This window comes from Camelus dromedarius, chromosome 20 (assembly GCF_036321535.1).
Source record: "Camelus dromedarius isolate mCamDro1 chromosome 20, mCamDro1.pat, whole genome shotgun sequence".
Taxonomy (NCBI): Eukaryota; Metazoa; Chordata; class Mammalia; order Artiodactyla; family Camelidae; genus Camelus; species Camelus dromedarius.
In genome coordinates, this window is record NC_087455.1 from 37,292,446 (window position 1) to 37,316,583 (window position 24,138).

At 36.0% G+C, this 24,138-nt stretch overlaps 2 protein-coding genes across 2 annotated transcripts in view; one reads left to right on the plus strand and one right to left on the minus strand.

The window, feature by feature from the left end:
• The window catches only part of C20H8orf88 (chromosome 20 C8orf88 homolog), a 31,899-nt gene extending 22,086 nt beyond the window's left edge, over window positions 1–9,813 (plus strand). The window contains exons 5-6 of the mRNA XM_064476974.1: window positions 5,732–5,838; window positions 7,949–9,813. Of these exons, the coding sequence (XP_064333044.1) occupies window positions 5,732–5,838; window positions 7,949–7,972 (131 nt within the window). The 3' untranslated portion in view covers window positions 7,973–9,813. The remainder of the gene's footprint in view (window positions 1–5,731; window positions 5,839–7,948) is intronic.
• Window positions 9,814–11,059: 1,246 nt separating this feature from the next.
• NECAB1 (N-terminal EF-hand calcium binding protein 1) overlaps window positions 11,060–24,138 on the minus strand; it is a 233,463-nt gene continuing 220,384 nt past the window's right edge. The window contains exon 13 of the mRNA XM_031439294.2: window positions 11,060–11,481. Within this exon, the coding sequence (XP_031295154.2) occupies window positions 11,456–11,481 (26 nt within the window). The 3' untranslated portion in view covers window positions 11,060–11,455. The remainder of the gene's footprint in view (window positions 11,482–24,138) is intronic.

A 24,138-nucleotide genomic window follows, 5' to 3' on the forward strand; every position in this document is an offset into this window, starting at 1 on the left:
GATGAAATGGATGTACTACAAGTGCTTGTGTGGATGTATTTATTCATTTCCCTTTGGTAGAAAACTAGGAGTGAAACTGCTGGATTATGTGGTAAGTTGGAAATTGGACTCAACTGGAATAGCTAAAACTAAAAAATCATAATGAACTATCAGTATCAAATGGAACTTAATCAAATTTAAAAGCTTTTCACAGCAAATGAACAAAATGAACATCAACATCATCAACAAAATGAAGACAACCTACGCAGTGGGAGGAAATATTTGCCAAAGATGTGGCCGATGGGTCAATATCCAAATATACAAACAGCTCATACAACTCAATAACAAAAAAACAAACAACCCAATCAGAAACTGGGTAGAGGACTTAAAAGACACTTCTCTGAAGAAAACATACAGATCGCCAACAGGCAAATGAAAAGATGTTCAACGCCATTAATTATTAGAGAAGTGCAGATCCAAACCACAGTGAGGTATCCACCTCATACCCATCAGAATGGCCATTACCAGTAAGTCTACAAATAACAAATGTTGGAGAAGATGTGGAGAAAAGAGAACAAAATTTACACTGTAGGTGGGAATGTAAATTGGTGTAGCCACTAGGGAAAACGGTATGAAGTTTCCTTAAACTAAAAATAGAATTACCATATGATACAGCAGTCCTACTCCTGGGTGTATATTCAGAAAAAATGAAAACTAATTTGAGAAGATACATGCACGCCAGTGTTCATGGCCGCACTATTTACAATAGTCAAGACATAGAGACAACCCAGGTGCCCACCAACAGACGATTGGCTTAAGGTGTGATATATATACACAGTGGGCTATTTCTCAGCCATAAAAAAGAATGAAATACTGCCATTTGCAGCAACATGGATGGACCTAGAGATTATCATATTAAGTGAAGTAATTCAGAGAAAGACAAATATTTTATGTCATCACTTATATATGGTGATGATGTCTGAAAGTAACACAAATGAATCTATATGTAAAACAGAAAGAGACTCACAGACATAGAAAAAAAAACTTATGGTTACCAAAGGGCAAAGGGAGAGATGGAAGGATAAATTATTACATGTAATAACCTTAATGGAAAATAATCTGAAAAAAATATGTATAAACAAATCACTTTGCTGTTCACCTGAAACTAACACAATATTGTAAATCAACTATACTTCAATTTAAAAAAAGAATTTATAAGTTTCCCTCGGAGCACGTTTTAGCTGCACTCCACCAATTTTGACATGTTACACGTTCTTAGTTAAATGTATTTTAAATTTCTTCATTATTTTATCTTTGACTTGTGAATAATTGAGAAGTATATTATTTAATTTCCAAGATATTTGAGGTTTTTCTGGGTATCTTATTGATAGATTTCTTGATTTACTATGTTCTATATGATTTCAAGCTTCTTAAATTTATTTTATTTTTACTATTTAGCATTTTTGTTGTTGAGGTAAAGTTGATGTATACATTACATTAGTTTCAGGGTTATGACATAATGATTTGATACTTGTATATTTTGGGAAATGATCACCTCAATAAATCTAGTTAACATCTGTTACCATACATAGTTAATTTTTTTCTTTTGTGATGAGGACTTTTAAGATTTACTCTCTTAGTGACTTTCAAATATGCAATACAGTACTATTAACTATAGTCACCATGATGTACATTACATCCGTAGGACTTATTTTATAACTGGAAATGTGTACCTTTTTACCTCCTTCACCCACTTTACCCACTCCCTACTCCCACTGCTGGCAACCACCAATCTGTATAAGTTCATGGTTTTTTGTTTTAAGATTCTATGTATAAGTGAGGTCATACAGTATTTGTGTTTCTCTGTCTGACTTAGCATAATGCCCTCAAGTTCTATCCATGTGTTGCAAATGGCAAGATTTCCCTTTTTTATGGCTGAGTAATATTCCTGTGTGTGTGTGTGTGTGTGTGTGTGTGTGTACACAACATTTGCTTTATCCATTCATCCATCATTGGGTACTTAGATTGTTTCCATATCTTGGCTATTATAAATATGCTGCAATCAACATGGTGGTGCCTATATGCTTTCAAATTATGTTTTTATTTTCTTCAGAAAATGTGGTAGTTCTAATTTTAATTTTAAAGAATCTCCATACTGTTATCCATAATTGTTGCACAAATTTACATTCCGCCAATACTGCACAAGTGTTCCCTTTATTCAACATCCTTGCCAACACTTGTTATTCTTTGTCTTTTTTGGTAACACCTTTCTAACGGGTAATATCTTATTGTGATTTTGATTTACATCTTCTGATATTAGTGATGTTGAGCATCTTGTATATGTTGTATATGTTGGCCATCTGTATGTCTTCTTTACAAAAATGTCTATGCAAATCTTCTGCCCATTTTTTTTTTAAACTTTTTGTTTTGAACAGTGACATTTGTTTACTTAGGTTTTGGGGGGGTAATTAGGTTAATTGATTGATCTATTCTTAGAGGAGGTACTGGGAATTGATCCCAGGACCTCATACATGCTAGGCATGTGCTCTACCACTTGAGCTATACCCTCCCCCATCTGCCCATTTTTTAATCAGGTTTTTTTTTTATTTGCTATTGTGTGAGTTCTTTATATATTTTGGATAATAGCCCCTTATCAGATATATGATTTGCAAATATTTTCTCCTATTCAGTAAGCTGTCTTTTCATTTTGTTGATAATTTTCTTCACTGTGTAGAAGACTTAGTTTGATGTAGTCACACTCATTTATTTTTCCTTTTTGTTGCCTTTGCTTTTGGCATCAAATCCAAAAAATCATTGCCAAGAGTGATGTCATGGAGCTTACTGCCTATGTTTTCTTCCAGGAGTTTTATGGTTTCAGGTCTTACATTCAGATCTTTAATCCATTTTGAGTTAATTTTTGTGTATAGTGTAAAGTAGGGGATCCAGTTTCATTCTTCTGCACATGGCTGTTCAGTTTTCCCAGTACCATTTATTGAAAAGACTGTCCTTTTCCTATTGTATAGTTTTGGCTCCTTTGTTGCATATTAATTGACTGTATATTTGTGGGTTTATTTCTGGGTTCCCTTTTCTGTTCCATTTAGTTATATGTCTGTTTTTAGGCCAAAACCATACAGTTTTGATTACTATAGCTTTATAATATAGTTTGAAATCAGAGAATGTGTTGCTTTCAGCTTTCTTGCTCTTTCTCAAGTTTGTTTTGGTTATTTGGGGTCTTTCATGATTCCATAAAAATTTTTAAATTCTTTGTTCTATTTCTGTGAAAAATGCCATTGGAATTTTGATAAGGATTGCATTGAATCTGTAGATTACTTTGGGTAGTGTGGACATTTTAACAATATTCTTCTAATCCATGAGCACAGAATATTTTTCCATTTATTTTGTTTTCATTTTCTTTAATTAATGTCTTAGAGCATACAGATCTTTCTTTCCTTGATTAAATTTATTCCTAGGCTTTTTTGTTCTTTGATACAACTGTAATTGGGATTGTTTCCTTATTTTATTTTTCTGATAGTTTATTAGTGTCTAAAAATACAGTAGATTTTTATATATTGACTTTGTATCCTACAACTTTACTGGATTCATTTATTAGTCTAACAGTTTTTGGTAGAATCTTTAGTGTTTTCTGTGTTGCCTACAAATAGTGACAGTTTTACCTCTTCCTTTCCAATTTGGATACTTTTAGCTTTTTCTTGCCTAATTGCTCTGGCTAGGACTTCCAATACTATGTTGAATAAAAGTGGTGAGAGTGGCCATTGTTGTCTTGTTCCTCCTCTAAGAAGAAAAACTTTCAGCTTTTCACTAGTGAGTATGATATTAGCTGTGGGCTTGTCATGTATGGCCTTTATTATGTTGAAGAATATTCCTTTTATACCCATTTTTTGAGAATTTTTATCATAAATGGATACTGAATTTTGTCAAATGATTTTTCTGTATCTATTGAGATATCATAAGATTTTTGTCCTTCATTTTGTGATGTAGTATATCACACTGATTGATCTGTGGACATTGAATCATCCTTGTATCCCTGGATTAAATCCTATTTAATCATTCTGTATGATCCTTTTAATGTATTGTTGAACTTGGCTTGCTATTATTTTTGTTGAGGATTTTTGCATCTATGTTCATCAAAGATACTGGCCTGTAATTTTATTTTCTTCTGGTACCCTTTTCTGGTTTTGTTATCAGGGTGATGCTGGCTTCAAAAAATGAATTTGGGAGTGTTCCCGCCTCTTATATTTTTTGGAAGAGTTGAGGATTGGTATTAATTTTTCTTTGAATGTTTGGTAGAATTTACCAGTGAATCCATCTGGTCCTGAACTTTTGTTTATTGGGAGATTTTTGATTACTGATTTAGTTTCCTTACTAGAGATCAGTCTGTTCATATTTTCTGTTTCTTCATGTTTCAGTCTTAGTAGGTTGTATGTTTCTAGAAACTTATCAGTTTCTTATAGGTTGTCAAGTTTGTTGCATATAACTGTTCATAATACTCTCTTATCCTCTGTATCTCTGTAGTTTCAGTTGTAATGTCTCCTCTTTCATTTATTGTTTTATTTGAGTCCTCTTTGTTCAGACCTTTTAAACTTATTGAGACTTGTTTTATGGCCAACGTATGGTCTGTCTTGGTTACTGTACCATATCTACTTGAATATAATTTGTATTTTGCCATAGATGTAGTTTTTAAAATGTCAGTTAAATCAAGGTGATTTATAGTATCACTAAGATCTGTGTGTTTTCTGGTTTTGTTTTTTTTTTTTTTTTTTTGTCCACTTACACCAATTGCTGAGGGAGGGTTTTTACAATACCTGGTATTTTTGTGGAATTGTGCATTGACTCCTTTGTTTCTGTCAATTTTTGCTTCATGTATTTTGAAACTCTTTCCCTAGGGACAACACATTGATAATTGTTATCTCTTTATTCTTAGTCTTTGAGTGGTATATCTTTTTATGTTCATATACTTTCAACCTGTCTTTATATTTAATGTATATCTCTTGCTGGCAGCATGTAACAGGATCTTCTTTTTTTTATTCATTGTGTCAACTTATGGCCTTTAACTGCAGTGTTTAACCTAGGATTTGTGGCCCTCAGATCAAATGCCTGTTTTGGAAATTAAATTTTATTGGAAGACAGCCACATACTTTATTTGGTTATTATCTGTGCCTGCTTTTCTGCTACAAGACAGAGTTGAGTAGTTGTGACAGAGACTACATGTCCTACAATTCTTCAAATATTTACTCTCTGACCCTTCATGGAAAAATTTTGCTGATTCTGTAGTCCCTGATACACAGTTGGTGTATAGTAAATGTTTCATGAATTGAATTATTTTGATTGTATTAATTTTTTAGTAAGTTAATATAAAGACTAGATATAGGGTTCCATTTTGGCAGGATGTGAATTGCTCAATAGGTGTTAACAGCTGTTAATATAATACAAGATTGCTCTACTAGATAATAACCAGGTAAAAGAAGCCATGTATTACCAGTTTTCTGAAATGGTTCTCTTTCTTTCACTTTTTTCTTGGTTAGTTGGCTTTGTTTCCATGTAAAAAGAAAATTGGAGGCAGTAGATGCATGTCAGAGCTTTTCCCCCCTTCTCTTTTACATAAACTATTTACCACTTTATAAAATACCGAATAGTTAAGGGACATCCAGGAAGAAATGAAGAAATGAGCCAAAAGGCATTTCGGGAGAGTTCTGCATTTTGTAGCATTACATTTGATGTTTAATATCCACAGAGAGAATCAAATACAGCAGAGATTTCCTGTTGAAGCTCTCAAATGTTTCAATCTGCAGAAAAAAACCAGACTTTCTGCCTGATCATCCCATTGTACTTCAAAAACCAGTAAGTAGTTTTCTAATTTTGTATTGTTTTAATTCTAAGTATCTTTTAAAGATTTTCATAGTGTTTTAAATCTAAAATATTTGTCTTTTAAAAATCTTAACCTTTCTCATTGTGAAATATAATTCAGAAAAGTACCTAAATCTAAATGTATAATATAACCAATTACTGTAATTACCACTCTGGTCAAGAAATAAAATGGAACCATAATATTTTGGAAGTATTTTTATATTTGAAAGGTCATGGAAAGAAAACCCACGTTATCTTCTAAAAGTTCTATTGTTTTGTTTTTCAATTAACTTTTATAATTTACATACAGTAAAATTGATTGATTCCTCTTCTACCTTTGTGGCAATATATTTATTTGTGGTCTGTTTCTGGGCTCTGTTCTGTTGAGTTAGTCTTTTTATACAATAAAACAACATTTACTATTTTTCAACATGTCTTTGCTGTTTCTTAGTCCTTTATAATTTCTGTGTCACCTTATCAAATTCTATCAGAATAAATATGCATAATAAATACGTACATTTAACTTTTAGGATATTGATTAGGAAGGACATGGGTCTTGGCATTAGGCTTGGGTTCAAGTTTTAGCTCCACTGGTATATGGTTCACACTTAGGAAGTCACTTAACCTTCTTGAACTTCAGTTTTGCAATTGCAGATAAAGGTGATGATCTTTAGTTGTTAGGATTAAATGAAGCGTATGAAAGTACTTTTAGTATGGTATTTCTCTCTCATTATGTACTCAGTAAGTGTTGATTTCCATCTTTTATGACCTTTGGTTCCATTTTGCCTGGAATTTGACTTTCTTTTATTTAGTTTTCATAAACACTATTTTATATAGGTAAAAACATATAAAAGGTATACAGGCATATCTCTGAGATACTGTAGGTTTGGTTCCAGACTACCACAATAAAGCAAACATTGCAATAAAGGGAGTCACATAAATTTTCCCAGTGCATATAGAAGTTCTGTTTACACTATACTGCTGTTAGTTGTGCAATAGCATTATGTCTTTAAAAATGTACACAACTTAATGAAAAAGTTAGTTAAAAAATGCTAACCAACATCTGAGCCTTCAGCAAGTTGTAATCTTTTTGCCATAGTAACATCAAAGATAACTGATCACAGATCAACATAACAAATATAATAATAATAATGAAAAAATTTTAAATACTGGGAGAATTACCAAAATACAACCTAGAGATGCAAAGTGAGCAGATGCTGTTGTAAAACTGGTGTCGATAGGCTTGCTCGACACAAAGTTGCCACAATTCTTCAGTTTATAGAAAACACAGTATCAACAAAGCACAGTTAAGCAAGGCGTGCCGGCAGCATAGTGTTGAGGTGAGCCCAGACTATAGGTATGCTGAGAATGCCTCACATGTGAGATACCGGATCCCTCCTGTGTTCTCCACTTGGGGGATTTCTAACCTTTTGGAATCCATAGCTTTTTTTTTTTCCTTAGTTTTTTTTTTTTTTTTGTATTTTAATTTATTCAAAGTGCATTTCAACGTTTCTTACCTTGTGGACCTCCAGACAATTCTTTTAAAAATCAAAACATAAACTTAAAAGTTTTCTTTTTAATACCTTGCACACAAGGAATATTTAATGAGGAAGAGTGTCCTGATGGTATTTGAATTTTTCTACCTATTCAGAGACCTGAGGGGCATATAATCATTGGTCTGCAAGGATAAATCTAAACTTCGGTGTCGTATCAAATATAGTCACTTTCTCATCTAGAGGCTTTCCACTTCTAAGCACATTTATTTTATCAGTAAAAGTTTGACATACACATTATTTTGAACAAACTTTATACATCAGAATTGAGTTTACTTTTGTTTTATACATAATATTTTTTAAAAACTAGGTACCACAAAAACAGAACAGGTTTGGAACACAATCTATTTTAAAATGAACTGCATATGTTTTACTAAACACAGAACTGCTTTATTTGACAAATTCCAGCTACCTTAATAGTTTTTGTAGTAACATGCATTTAGATCTGTAAACACTTAGTAGGGTCACAGTATTTGGTTTGATAAACTAATTAGTAAAAGCTGCATTCATTCAAGCTAACTGATAAATTAAGTTTTTCTTCTTTATTACAGGAAAACAACCTAAGTTTTAAGTAGCATTTTAAAAACAAATGTATTTGAAGATAAAGAATTATTCGTTTTCTATTTTGGACACCAGCAAATGAAGTGGATCTAGTAACAATAACTGTCATGGACTGCAACAATTCAATTTACTTTTGATGGTTGAGTATTTAGTTTCTCCTAAAATGAGAAAGATATTTTAAACTATAAAGAATTTTCTAATCAGTTTCAGCTTTGCAGGCAGTTTCCTGCATAAATTGGGAAGTAACACTGGAAAGGAGGAATTTGGTTAGTGAAATGGGAAGACTATGTAATTTGCAAGCTACTTGCAATTTTTTGTTTTTCATCACTTGTAATAATGGAATGGAAATGTAAGGTATAAAGATTCTCAAATATAAAGTATTTGCTACTATGTATATATGATACGTAATTTCTTGTTGCTTTTGAAGTTGCTTTTGTTCTGTTTCCCACTGATTTCATACCAGCACTTGAAAGGATCTTTATAATCTCTCTAGTGGCTTAGAATGATTCAGGTGGTTCAGTGAAGGAGGAAGGAGGGAGAATACTTTAATTGGTACTTCTTCTCAAAGATATGACTGGTCTCTAGGTTTGTGAAAGTTAACAACAGTGTCTAAGATTCTTTTATTTCTAAAGAGGAAAAATTTAGGCATTTGCAAATAATTGAGGTGCATTAAATTTCAATTCTATAATTTCTGATAAGAAGAACATGTATGGATGAAGAATTTGGGGGTTTAAACTTTTAGCTCCTAGAAATTTTATACAAAAATCTGCAGTTCATCACTCTGGATGTTACTCTTGTTTAAAAAAAAAAAAAAGTCTTCCAGCACAGTGTCAAAAAAAATTGCTGATACAGAGATAAGTGTAAACTCTCCTAGTTCGATTCTCCCAGATTCTCTCAGATTCCCGGGTCTGTTGGCAAGGCATTCAGGGACATCATTTGGCAGAAAGCTTATCTTAAACTGAATTCTGAACTCCTAAAACCAGTAACTTTTTCTTCGCTGGTCTTGGGGCTTGTTACCCAGGTTCACACTTTAGTCCATGGCAGGTTTGCCATCTTGGTCTTTAGTATACCCCTCTCATTGCTTTGTTCCCCAGAAAAAAGGATTGCTTTTTAAGTAGGGGGAAAAAAAACCTTCATTAATTTATTGGTTACTTTAATCTGAGTTTATACCTAGAGCCCAGTTTTTCCCTTTTGTTTTTGCTCTACTCTTTCCCTTTTTATTATAGGTTCCAGTATTTACATGTGTATGAATGTACACGTACACTCTCACACACATACACAAAAACACATGTGTAATTTATGTAGGAACTGGGGTCATCTCAATTAATGAAGTAATAAAAGAGCTTCGGTCAGAATTACCATATAATTACATTGGTTTGCTTTATTATTTGCCTATTCTCAGTGTCTTTTGACTATAGTTAAAAAATGTGATAGAACCCATTCCAGTTTCAATTAAAGAGCCCTTCCACTTAGCACTGTTACTGAGGGCAGAACCTTTTTAAAGTCATGCTACCATTCTATTTTGGAAACTACCAAGTATCCTAAAGACCTTATACACTTTCTGAATCTGATACTGAAATGGGCTGGCCTGAACAATGTATTGATTGGCTATAATTTGTATTTTTGAAACCATTTATAACCAGCGTTTTCAAGAAGAGTTTGTATGTCAAAATTCCCCGAGGTTTCAAAGTCTTCTGATCCTTTCTTACTGTATGTAATCAGAGTGAGACTGCAAACACTGTTTTATTGTCTGTTTGCCTTTGTACATATGTATAGCTTGTTTGAATAATCATTGTGCATCTCTATTAATGTTGTTCTTTGCCTTGTATATGTAAATTAAAAGAGTTGAGCCAGGTGTTGTTTCATAGTGTTTGTCATCTTTAGAAATGACCAGACACACACACACACACACAGACACACACACACACACACAGATGTGTGTGTCTGTATATGTCAGAATTTACTACCTATGTCTAGTAGAAGCTATTAAAATTCTTTATTCAGACTGAGGACTGATGGTATACAAAGGTATTGGTAAAAGTTAAAATTCCATAGATTAGTTTGATAAAATATTTTAGGTCAACTTTTATATTTAAAAAATAAAATGTTAGTTCAAACTTTCTTTCTGAGTTTTCCAACAGTAAAAAAAAAAAAAAATCACCTTATATTTTTTCCTGGAAGACCTGTGATTTCAAAGGAATTTGGACTAGAGAATAATATGGTAACAAATTTCTGTATGCACTGCGTTTTCATTAGCATTTATCAGAATAGAAGAGAGTTTATTAAAAGATTTAATTTATGAGCTTGTACAGCAGAGTATATAGGTACCTACTTTTAGTTGTTCTATTGAAACTAGAAAATAGATGTTTTCTGTCCACTGCATGTTTTGTTATTTCCCTAAAGTTTTGTACTTGTTTTATATTTCTTTCTTGTTCACTTAGGTTAAAATTTTGTTTTAAAAATATTTTGAAATCATTATCTACTGCAAATGTCGATTTTTCATAAGAAAAGTTAGACCTCTGAGTCACATAGCTCTGGATCATGTGCCAAAAACTTTGAACCATATTTTCTCAAAGTAAAACTCTCCTCTTTTCTTGAATGGTTTAACTTACATACATGGAATTATGCTAATAAATGATGTAATGGCGTTACATTAGTAAGTGGTACCCCGTGACAGAACTGTTTCCTTGTGAAAACCAGTTTATAACTTGACAGATGGCTAGAGATGATACTGGTTGTAATTAAGGTTGTTTCATCCTCATGTGTTAACTTTCTTCTTAAGCTTAAACACCTTAAGCTCACAGTTCTAGAGGCCGAAAGTCCCAGAGTGCCAGCAGAGCTGGCTTCCCTTGAGGCCTTTGTCCTTGACTCGCTGTTGGCCACCTTCCTGCTGTGTCCTCATGTGGCCTCTTCTCTGTGCACATGCATCCCTGCTGTCTCTCTGCGTGTAGGGACACCAGTCATACTGGATCACGTATTAGCTTTTTAAGTAACAAAGTGAGTAGTCACAGGGTCATGAGCTGGAAATGGAGTAGGTATTACTAATGAAGAGAAGATTTCACTTGCAGAATAGCAGATACTTAAAAATCACAAAACACGGATTTAACCTTTATAGTTTATGACAGAACTACAAAAGCTATCCTATGAGATAATACACTAAAAGTTCTCACTTTAAATATTTTTCTTTATCGTAACAGTTTTTTTCCTTTATGTGTAGCCTTTTTCACACATGAGGATTTTGTGACTAAAAGATTTTAGGTTACAATGTAACAACATATCAGCAAATATTGACAATAATTGTGAACTTTGAAAGATGAGCTAAAATTCACATGAAAGATAAAGTTACAAAAGTAATTTAAGAAGAGTGCACATCTAAGGGTAAATATATTCAAACAAAAGTATAGAGCAAATTAAGTACAGGGAATTTTCTAATTCACACTTCATATACGAACACTTGTTTTTCACTTGGAACCATAAAGAAAACGTTTAGGAACATCTTAGTTGTTCAGGATCCACCATGAAGCTGAAAAGAGAAACACAGTCTTTTAAATAATGAAAATAGCTGCCAGGGTTGTTAGTTCAAGTAGCAAATCATTTTTGAAGAGACCATCCTCCCCCACGTTGAGTCTACAGAATTACTTATCTTTCAAGTCGCTGTTTCCTGGCTGAATTGAACTCTCCTATGCCATTGTTAGTTGCACCTTATATCTCTTGTCACTTGGCTGTAGTCTTAACTAAAAATTTTCATTACATATAATAGAGCTTGTTTTGGCAATGAAATGCCCTGAAGATAAAATCATGTTGATGTTGCTTTAATCTACCCAGTTCAGGAAGATTGGGCATAAGCAAATGCATGTGTTTTAAATGGTAATCTTTAGTACATGTATACTGTAAAATTGGGAATGTTCTCCCCAGTAATATGTATTCCAAAGACAAACCTATGGCAAAGAAGTAAGACTGGTGGAATGAGGTGAGAAACAGACAAATGGAAAGGATTAAAATTTGTTTGCAAAGCTGTTTGAATAATACACTAACTGGCAACAGGATCTTTCTTCTGTATCCTCTTTTCCCGCAACCATGGGCCCTTCTCCTTTGCCAAGGGATATTTTGCTTTGCAGACCTGTTCTCGTACTCATTTTGTCCAGGTGTTTTATGATGGCTAGCCTGCCATAATCCAGTATGCCTCATTTAAAAGATTTTTATACTTGACAGCTCATATTTTGACTTATATTTTTATATGTAGATATAGTCTGGTTTAGTTGCTTTATCTCTAAAGATGTATCTTAGGTAAACCACTTAGGAATCTTAATTTAAAAAGCAATCTTATTAGAAATCATAATTTTTGAGTTAAATTAGTAATACAGACCCACTCATTCTATGTCTCTAACTATACATAATAGCTTTTTCTCTGACTTTTTTATTTTACGTCTAAATATGTGCAGCTAAAATGTTTCAAAGTGTGTTTACTTTTAGCCTTCATAACAATGTAACAAACAAAATGCACAAAACTAGTTATTAAAATATAAGAAGCCATATGGATATTAAAAATATAATATGAATAAGCTCATTTCACCTTTTTGCCCAGGGAGATGTGTCTGCTGTTTGTCCTGGAGGTGAGTCTATTACAGTGATAAAACTTTCACTTTAAAATGGAGTAGGACGGGTGATTTCCAGTCAGGATGGCGGAGTGGTAGGACCAAGAGCTCGCCTCTCCTCGCAACTACAAACCACAACTGACTGCTAAACCACCATCAGAGGAAAAAAAGACCGGAACCTAGCAAAAAAGATTCTCTTCAACTGGAAACATAAAGAGGGAACCACAGCGGGATGGTAGGAGGGGTGTGCCTGCAATATAGTCTGGCCCCATTCCCCCAGCTGGGCGACCCACAAGCGAAAGAATAAGTCACAGAGGCCCTCCCACAGGAGTAAGAGCTCTGAGCCCCACATCAGGCTCCTCAGCCCAGGGCTCCAGCATTGAGGGGAGGAGACTCCAGGACATCTGGTTTTGAAGGCCAGTGGGGCTTAACTCCAGGAGCCCCACAAGACTAGGGGAAGCAAAGACTTCATTCTCTTGGAAAGTGCACACACAATCTCACATGCACCAGGTCCAAGGGCAGAGGCAGTGACTTCATAGGAACCTAGGCCAGACCTGCCTGCTGGTTTTGGAAGGTCTCCTGGGATGGCAGGGGCTGGCGCAGCTCACCTAGGGGACATAAAAGGTGGTGGCAGACATTCCGAGAGTGTTCATCTACATCAGCTTTCCTGGAGGCTGACATCTTGACTGGATCATCAGCACCAAGACCTAGCTCCATCTAATAGCCTGTAGGCTTGAGGGCTGGGAAACCTCAGGTCAAAAAACAATACTGGATGAGAATGCTGACCCACACATCAGCAGACTTCCTGAGCCCACAGCTGCCTCTAGACACGGCCCTACCCACCAGAGGTCCAGGACCAAGCCTGACCCAGCAGTAGGCAGGCACCAACTCCTGCCAGGAAATCCACATAAGCCTCTAGTCCAGCCTCATCCACCAGGGGGCAGATACCAGAAATAAGGAAGTAACAATCCCAAAGCCTGTAGAAGGAGACCACAAACACAGTCCAGACTCTACACTGGGACCGGCTGGACCTTGGCCCTGGGTGACAAGAGAGGAATGTACTGCTGGGACACACAGGATGTTGCCGACAGAGGGCCATTTCTCCAAGGATGAGAAATGTAACTAACCTACCTAAAAATACAAATAGAAAGATAGAGTATATGAGGCGGCAGAGGAATATCTTCCAAGCCAAGGCACATGATAAAATCCCAGAAGAAGAAATAAGTGATGAGGAGATAGGCCATTTATCTGAAAAAGAGCTTAGCGTAATTATGGCAAAGATGTTCAGAGAACTCAAGAGGAGTATCGATGCACAGAGTGAAGTTTTTAGCAAAGAGTTGAAGAATATATTCTTAACTCTGTTAAAGAATAAAATTACTGAAATGAGTAACACTTAAAGGAACCAAGAATAGACTAAATGAAGCAGAAGAACAGATCAGTGAATAGAAGACAGGTTAGTGGAAATCACTACTGCAGAACAGAAAAAAGAATGAAAAGAAATGAAGACAGTTTAGGAGAACTCTGGGACAACATGAAGCACAGTAATATTCACATTACAGGGGTCCCAGAAAAGAGAAGAGAGAGAAAGGACCTGAGAAAAATTTTGAAGAGATAATCACTGAAAACCTCCTCGACTTGGGAAAGGAAACAGTCATCGAAGTCCAGGAAGCACAAAGAGTTCCACACAGGATCAACCCAAAGAAGAATACACCAAGCCATGTACTAATCAAAATGACAAAAATTAAGGATAAGGAAAAAATATTAAAATCAGCAAAAGAAAAGCAACAATAACATACAAGGGAGCTCCCATAAGGTTATCAGCTGATTTTTCAGCAGAAAGTCTACAGGCCAGAAGAGAGTAGCAAGATATATTTAAAGTGATGAAAGGGAAAAGCCTACAACCAAGAATACTCTATTCAGCAAGACTCTCATTCAGATTTGATGGAGAAATCAGAAGTTGCACAGATAAACAAAAGCTAAAAGAATTCAGCACCACCAAATCAGCTTTACAACAAATGTTAAAGGAACTTCTCTAGTCATCAAACCGTAAGAAAAGAAAACAAAAAGAAGAAACAGAAAAAAAAAAAAAAAAGACGTACAAAAACAAACCTAAAACAATTTTTTAAATGGCAATAGGAACATGTGTTTCAATAATTACCTTAAATATAAACGATCAAACACTCCAACCAAAAGACACAAATTGGCTGAATGGATACAAAAACAAGACCCATATATATGCTGTCTACTAGAGACCCACTTCAGAGCTAGAGAGACACATGGAGGCTGAAAGTAAGGGGGTGGAAAAAGATTCAATGCAAACGGAAACCAAAAGAAAGCTGGAGTAGCAATACTTGTATCAGACAAAATAGATTTTCAAATAAAGACTGTTACAAGAGACAAGAACACCACATAATGCTTAGGAAGTCAATTCAAGAGACTACAACAATTGTACATATATATACACACCAACACAGGAGCACCTCAATATATAAGGCAATTGTTAACAGACATAAAAGGAGAAACTGACAATAACGCAATAATATTGGAGGACCTTAACACCCTACTTACATCAATGGACAGATCATATAGACAGAAAAGCAGTAAGGAAATACAGCCCCTAAATAACACCTGAGACCAGATGGACTTAATTGATATCTACAGAGCATTTCACCCAAAAGCAACAGAATACACATTCTTCTCAAGTGCATGTGGAACATTCTCCAGAACTGACCACATGCTGGCCCACAAAGCTAGCCTCAGTAAATTTAAGAAAATTGAAATTGTACCAAGCATCTTTTTCAACCACAGTGCTATAAGGTTAGAATTCAACTACAGGAAAAAAAACTGCAGAAACTGCAAATATGTGGAAGCTAAACAATGTTCTACCAAACAACCAATGCATCACTGAAGAAATCAAAGAGGAAATTAAAAAATACTTTGAGTCCACAAACTATAAATGCTGGAGAGGGTTTAGAGAAAAGGGAACCCTCCTACACTGCTGGGAATATAGCTTGGTGCAGCCATTATGGAAAACAGTATGGAGATTCCTCAAAAAGCTAAAAATAGACTTACCATATGATCCAGCAATCCCACTTCTGGGTATATATCCAGAAGGAACTCTAATGCAGAAAGATACACGCACCCCAATGTTCATAGCAGCACTATTTACAATAGCCAAGACATGGAACCAACCTAAATGTCCATGGACAGATGACTGGATAAACAAGTTGTGGTATATTTATTCAATGGAATACTACTCTGTCATAAAAAAGAATGAAATAATGCCATTTGTAGCAACGTGGATGGACCTAGAGATCATCATTCTAAGTGAAGTAAGCCAGAAAGAGAAAGAAAAATACTATATGATATCACTCATACGTGAAATCTAAAAAAAAAAAAAAAAAAAGACACTGTAAACTCATCTACAAAACAAAAACAGACTTGCAGACTTAGTAACCATTTTTTTGGTTACTGGGGAAAGGGGGTGGGTGGGTGGGGATAAATTCAGGAGTTTGAGATTTACAAATGTTAGCCACTATATATAAAAATAGATTTTTTTGAAGTTTCTTTTGTAAAGCACAGGGAACTGTATTCAATACCTTGTAATAAACTTTAGTGGAAAAAAATGAAAATGACTATATATATGTATATATGTATGTATGTATGTATGTATATGCATGACTGGGACATTTTGCTGTACACCAGAGACTGATACATTGTAATTGACTGTACTTCAATTAAAAAAAGAAGAAAATACAATTTGTTCCTTTGTAAAACAAAACAAACAAACAAAACATACTTCAAGACAAATGAAAATGGAAACACAATGATCCAAAACCTCTAGGATGCAGCAAAAGCAGTTCTCAAAGGGAAGTTTACGGCAATACATGCCTACCTCAGGAAACAAAAAATCTTAAGTAAACAACTAACCTTATACCTAAAGCAGCTAAAGAAAGAACAAAACCCAAATTTAGTAGAAGAAAAGAAATCATAAAGATTAGAGCAGAAATAAATGAAATAAAGACTAAAAAAAATAGAAAAGATCAATGAAACTAAAAGCTGGTTCTTTGGAGATAAACAAAATTGATAAACATTTAGTCAGACTCATCAAGAAAAAAAGAGAGAGGGCTCAACTTAATAAAATCAGAAATGAAAAAGAAGTTACAGCTGACACCACAGAAATACAAGGGATCATAAGAGGCTACTATGAGCAACTATATGCCAATAAAAAGGACAATGTAGAAGAAATGGACAATTTTTTAGAAAGGTACAATTTGCTGAGACCAAAGGAAGAAATAGACAATATGAATAGACCAGTATCAGGAATTGAATCAGTAATTTTAAAACTCCCAACAAAAGTCCAGGACCAGATGGCTTCATAGGTGAATTCTACAAAGCATTTAGAGAAGAGCTAACACCTACCCTTTTGAAACTATTTCAAAAAATTGCATAGGAAGGAACTCTTCCAAACTCATTCCATGAGGCCATCATCACCCTGATACTAAAACCAGACAAAGATATCACACACAAAAAATTATAGGCCAATATCACTTATGAATATAGATGCAAAAATCCTCAACAAAATACTAGCAAATCGACTCCAACAATGCATTAAAAGGATCATACACCATGATCAAGTGGGATTTATCCCAAAGATATAGGGATTTTTCATTATCCACTAATCAATCAATATGATACACCACATTAACAAGTTGAAGAATAAAAAAACCATATGATCATCTCAATAGATGCAGGAAAAGCTTTTGATAAAATTCAACATCCATTTATGATAAAAAGTCTTCATTTATGAGAACACACCTAAATATAATAAAGACAATATGTGACAAACCCACAACTAAGATCATACTTAACAGGGAAAAGCTGAAAGCATTTACTCTAACATCAGGGACAAGACAAGGATGCCCACTCTCACCACTTTTATTCAACATAGTTTTGGAAGTCCTAGCTATAGCAATCAGAGAAGAAAAAGAAAGAAACGGAATCCAAATTGGAAAGAACTAACACTGTCACAGTTTGCAGATGACATACTATATAAAGAAAACCCTAAAGAAGCAGTCAGAAAACTACTAGAACTCATAATGAATTTGGTAAAGTTGCAGGATACAAAATTAATAAACAGAAATCAGTTGCATTTCTATACTCTAACAATGAAATAGGAGAAAAATAAACTAAGGAAACAATACCATCGCAGCAAAAAGAATAAAAAACCTAGGAATACACCTACGCAAGGAGGCAGAAGACCTATACTCTAAAAACTAGAAGATACTGATGAAAGAAATTGAAGATGATATAAACAAATGGAAAGATACAGTGTTCTTGCATTGGAAAAATCAGTATTGTTAAAATGGCCGTACTACCCAAGGCAATATACAGATTCAATGTAATCCCTATCAAATCATCAATCACATTTTTCACAGAGCTAGAACAAAAAATGTTAAAATTTGTATGGAAACACAAAAGACCCCGAATAGCCAAAACAACCTTGAAAAAGAATAGAGCTGGGGGAGTCATGCTCCCTGACTTCAGACTATACTACAAAACTACAGTCATCAAATCAGTACGGTACTGGCACAAAATAAGACACATAGATCAATGGAACAGGATAGAAAGTCCAGAAATAAAGCCATCCCCTTATGGTCAATTAATCTACGACAAAGGAGGCAAGAATGGGCAATGGAGAAAAGACAGCCTCTTCAATAAGTGGTGCTGGGAAAACTGGACAGCTACCTATAAAAGACTGGAATTTAACATTTTCTAACACCATATAAAAAAATAAATTCAAAATGGATTAAAAACTTAAATATAAAACCAGGTACTACAAAACTCCTAAAGAGAAATATAGATAGAACACACTCGGACATAAATCACAGCAATATATTTTTTGAACCAGCTCCTGGAGTAATGGAAATACTAGCAAAAATAAACAAACAGGATCTAATTAAACCTAAAAGCTTTTGCACAGCTAAGGATACCATCAACAAAATGAAAAGACAACCTACAGAATGGGAGAAAATATTTGCAAATGACGTGACTGACAAGGGACTAATTTCCAAAATATACAAACAGCTCATACACCTTAATATCAAAACACACACACACACACACACACACACACACACACACACACACACACACACACACACACAAAAGTGGGCAAAAGACTTAAACAGACATCTATCCAAAGAAGACATACAGATAGCCAACAAGCATATGAGAAGATCCTCAACATCACTAATTGTTAGAGAAATGCAAATAAAAACTACAACGAGAAATGACCTCACACCAGTCAGATTGGCCATCATTAAAGTGTCCACAAACAATAAATGCTGGGGAGGGTATGGAGAAAAAAGAACCCTCCTACACTGTTGGTGGGAATGAAAATTGATACAGCCACTATGGAGGACAGTATGGACGTTAACTAAAAAACTAAAAATAGACTTACCATATGATCCAGCAATCCTACTTCTGGGCATATACACGGAGAAAAATATAATTGAAAAAGATACATGCACCCCAAAGTTCATAGCAGCAGTATTTACAATAGTCAAAACATGGAAACAACCCAAATGTCCATCAACAGATGACTGGATAAAGAAGATGTGGTATATATACACGATGGAATACTACTCAACCATAAAAAAGAATAAAATAATGCCAATTGCAGCAACATGGATGGACCTGGAGATGGTCGTTCTAAGTGAAGTAAGTTGGAAAGAGAAAGAAAAATACCATACAATATCACTTATATGTGGAATCTAATAAAAAGGACACAAGTGAACTAATTATAATTTAGATGATTGATTTCTTAAATATGTGTAAGCACATTTGACTGTCCCTTATGATTGGATTACTGCATTCTGTTGATTATTATTTTGTGGTTGGCTTTATTCATTTGATAACTATGTAAGTTTAAAAAGTTAAAGCTCTAAACTGTTCTTAGAAACAATGAACAGTATATATATGTAAAGTTAAAGAAAAGAAATATCCAGAATAGATAAATTCAAAGAGAGAGAATGCATGTTGGTGGTTATCAGGGGCTAGGAGGAGGGTGCCAGTAGATGGAAAGTTCTTAATGTGTAAGAGGTTTTATTTTGGGTGATGGGAACGTTTTGGAACTAGATAGAAATGGTGTTTGCACAACATTGTGAATGTACTGAATGTCAATGAATTGTTCATTTTAAAATGGTTAATTTCTAGATTATGAGTTTCACCTCAGTAAATTATTTAAATAAACAATTAAATGCCAAATAAATAAATAAATAAAATGATGTAGGGTGCCCCAATAGATGTTAAAAATCTTCTTTGAATTAGGTTTTAAAAATTGTGTCAGAATCAAGCCTAACTTTTCTTTTTACTCTATCAAATTCCAGTGATCATTGCTGAAATTAGATGTGATATAAAATTAATGCAAAATAGGGTAGCAGTTAAAAGGGATTAAATTGTATTGAATTTAAACTCTGAGAACAAGAATTGATCCCATTTTATTTGTGTTCAATTTTTCTCTCTAAATTAGAAATGCGCTGAGAGAGAAACAGTAATATAATGCATGTACCAATGACACTAATAGTGAATAGAAAGTTAATCCCAGATGATGAAGTAAAGTTGGACCAGAAAAATCTATCAGGTAAGTATAAATGTCCTATTCTTGCTATAACATTTTTTCCTAACTCATTAGCCTCCTTTTCTGTGTTCTTTTTATACTATATTCTGGTTCAAGTGTTTTCTGTCCTGGAAAGATTCAAGACAACACTAAGAACAAGCTCCCTTCTTTCTACGTTGTTGAACCAGTGGTTTCAAGATGGGGAGAGTTAAAAATGAATATGATGTAACACACAAAAATTACAAGTAACAGGACTTCTTGGGAGGAGAGAAGCAAGATGGCGGAGCAGAAGGATGCTCGTGGCTCACCCTCTCCCACAAATACACCAAAACTCACATCTGCGGACCCACTCAGCCAACCAGAGCACCTGCTTAACTCCAACAGAACATCACCCTCTTCGAAAGACAATGACGCCAAAAACCTGGTAGGAGAAAAGGAAAAAAGACAGAAGAAAAAGCAGAACAGTGCAGGACCGGTCCCGTGGGGAGGGAGCAGCAAAGGAGGAATAGCGCTCATTTGCTGAATCTCCTCCTCTCCAGCGAAGAGGCCAGCGGGACAGAGGGGGAGCCTCCAAGGCTCACATATGCCCTGAACACCCCTTGACTGACAGAACTAAGTTAAATGGGTACAAAGGGTCCCCGTGACACCCAGCCCGAGACGCGAGCCAGCTGCTGGGGCTGGGCCAGGCTGCCTGAGCCGGGTGGAGGATGGACACGGCTGTGCTTAGGCACCCCCAAGGGACTGCAGGGGGCTGTGTGCCGTGGCTGGGAGGGGATACGGAGCAGAACCACCTCAGTCCCCCATAAATTGTGAAAAAAGCAAAGCAACACAGCTGGTGTGCCCTGGGGGGAGGGGCACAGTAGCCTTTGTCTCCTCAGACCCACCCGCCACTACTGGCACTTCTCGCGAGAACCGAGGCGGATGCAGCCACAGCCGCCACCTCCTCCTGTGCGAGCGCCTGGGCAGGGGTGGGGCCTGAATCCGCACCTGGAGCTCCTCAACCTCCTAGGCAGGACTGAGACTTGTTTACAGCCCAAGGCAGATAGGAACTTTCTACCCCGGCACCTCAGAGAACTCGTGCCACCAAGACAAACAAGGAGTTGAGATTTGGCACAGAGCAGGGGTGGGGCTGTTCCACCGTCTTCCCTGAGCCCGCGTACGGAGCGCCGACCCAAGGTGGAGCGGGCAGCTGCACAGAGCAGCAGAGCGACTGGCGCCGGGAGAGGGTGGGCGGCCACCCACCTTGCCGGCAGGAACGCAGCACCTGACTGCGGTGCTGGGAGGGGGTGCTATCTGACCACCTGCCTCACCCGAGCACAGTATCTGACTGCAGCATCAGGAGGGGGAGTGATCCACCCACTCACCAGCCACAGTGCCAGAGAGATATAAGCAATATGAAGAAGCAGAGGAACCACTCCCAATTAAAAGATCAAGAGAAATCCCCTGAAAGCACGATCAAAGAAACAGACATTGATGGCCTACTAGATCAAGATTTCAAAAAAGGAGCGATCAAAGTACTGAAGGAACTAAAAGAAATAGTGTTTAGAGATATAAAATATGTCAAAAATGAAATAGAAGCTATAAAGAAGAACCAAGTAGAATTAGTAAACTCATTTGCTGAGATGAGAGCTGACCTAAAGGCTGTACAAAGCAGGCCAGATAATGCAGAGGAACGAATAAGTGACCTAGAAGACAGGACAACAGAAAGCACCCAATCAGAACAGCTGAGAGAAAAACAAATAAAAAACAATGAAAACAATATAAGGGACCTATGGGATAACATAAAACATGCCAATCTACACATAATAGGGGTTTCAGAAGGGGAAGAAAGAACAAAGGGGATTGAAAGGTATTTGAAGAAATCATGACTGAAAACTTCCCAAACTTAAGGAATCAGATATCCAAGTACAGGAGGCTCAGAGGGTCCCAAACAGGAAGAACCCAAACAGACCCACATCAAGACATATCATAATCAAGATGGCCAGAGTCAAGAATAAAGAAATGATTCTAAAGGCAGCAAGAGAAAAACAAAGGGTGAGTTACAAGGGAACCCCCATAAGGCTCTCAGCTGATTTCTCTACACAAACACTACAGGCCAGAAGGGATGGCAAGATATATTCAAAGTCCTGAATGGAAAAAAGATGCAGCCTAGGATACTCTATCCAGCAAGGCTTTCCTTTAGAATAGAAGGAGAGATAAAGAACTTCACAGACAAGCAAAAATTAAAAGAGTTTAGCAACACTAAACCCATGCTAAAAGAAATACTGACAGATCTACTCTAAATAGGAAAGAAGCAGGATGCAACAAAAATGAGAAACACATAACTGGAAAGGTGATAACTACCATGAATTCCAAATAGGATAAACACAAAACTGTAAAAGAAGGCATCTAAATCATTAAGAGTGGGAGAGGGAAGCAAGGAAAGCCACTGTGGAAAACAGTATGGAGATTCCTCAAAAGACTAGGAATAGACTTACCGTGCGACCAAGGAATCCCACTCCTGGGCATATATCCAGAAGAAACCCTACTTCAAAAAGACACCTGCGGCCCCATGTTCATAGCAGCACTGTTTACGATAGCCAAGACATGGAAACAGCCTAAATGTCCATCAACAGATGACTAGATAAAGAAAAGGTAGTATATTTATACAATGGAATACTATTCAGCCACAAAAACTGGCAACATAATGCCATTTGCAGCAACATGATGTTCCCGGAGAATGTCATTCTAACAGAAGTAAGCCAGAAAGAGAAAGAAAAATACCGTATGTGATCATTCATATGTGGAATCTAAAAAAAAAAAAAAAAAAAAAACCATAAATACAAAACAGAAACAGACTCATAGACATAGAATACAAACTTGTGGTTGCCAAGGGGGCAGGTAGTGGGAAGGGACAGACTGGGATTTTAAAATGTAGAATACATAAACAAGATTATACTGTATAGCACAGGGAAATATATATAAGATCTTGTGGTAGCTCACAGCAAAAAAAAAGTGACAATGAATATATGTTTGTTCATATATAACTGAAAAATTGTGCTCTACACTGGAATTTGACACAGCATTGTAAAATGACTATTACTCAATAAAAAAATGTTTAAAAAAAAGGACTTCTTGGGAAATTCGTGATGGACTATCAGTGCAATTATGATGATTTCAAAGTCCTTATTCACTCCTTCATTTAGAAATATCTGGTTCCTTGTGCCATACACTGTACTAGTACCGCACTGGGGAAGGGGATGTGGAGATAAGATGTAGCTCTTGCTTTCCTGCATTCTACACACAGAAGTTGTAGTAGTCATATTTACAGAAGTTATTTGAACTAGATCTGGTTCTTTTTGTCTCATTTATAACAGACTCTTGAAGTCTGGAAAATAGTTAAGCTAAAGCCTCTTTTGGATAAATTTAAGGCAGTCGCTGAAGTCTGTTCCTTAACAGCCTTTGCAATCACCCTCACCTGCAGCCTTCCTGAAGCTATGGTGCATCCTAATTTAAACTGGATGAGTCAAATTGTTAATCCTGAGAAATTTCAACCATTTTCTTGGCTTTCTTACTTGAGGGCTAAATCTGAGAAATGCAGGAAGAGAGACTGTAAAAGTCTACCATCTCCAGGCCAGATAAACCTGTCCTTGAGCTCTAGAGTGAATACAAGTAAAGCTCCAGCTGGAACTGTCAGTCAGCCAACCTGAATGCATCCACACCTGATCTCCCCCATCTCCTCTTCTAGCTTTCATTCCAGAATTTACTTTTTCACTTTCCATTTATTACCCTACCCACGTCAAAATCTACCGTCCTTTAAAGTTCCGACCATTTTGTTAAAACTTCTCTTGTCAAATCCAGTTTTCAGTCCATTCGCTTCGGTCACCCTGTACTACATCGGCCCCCTGAGGAGCACTGCACCTTGCATGTTACTCCTCTTTTGGCTTCCTTGATGCTCTACTGCATTCTCCTATCTCTGACCGGT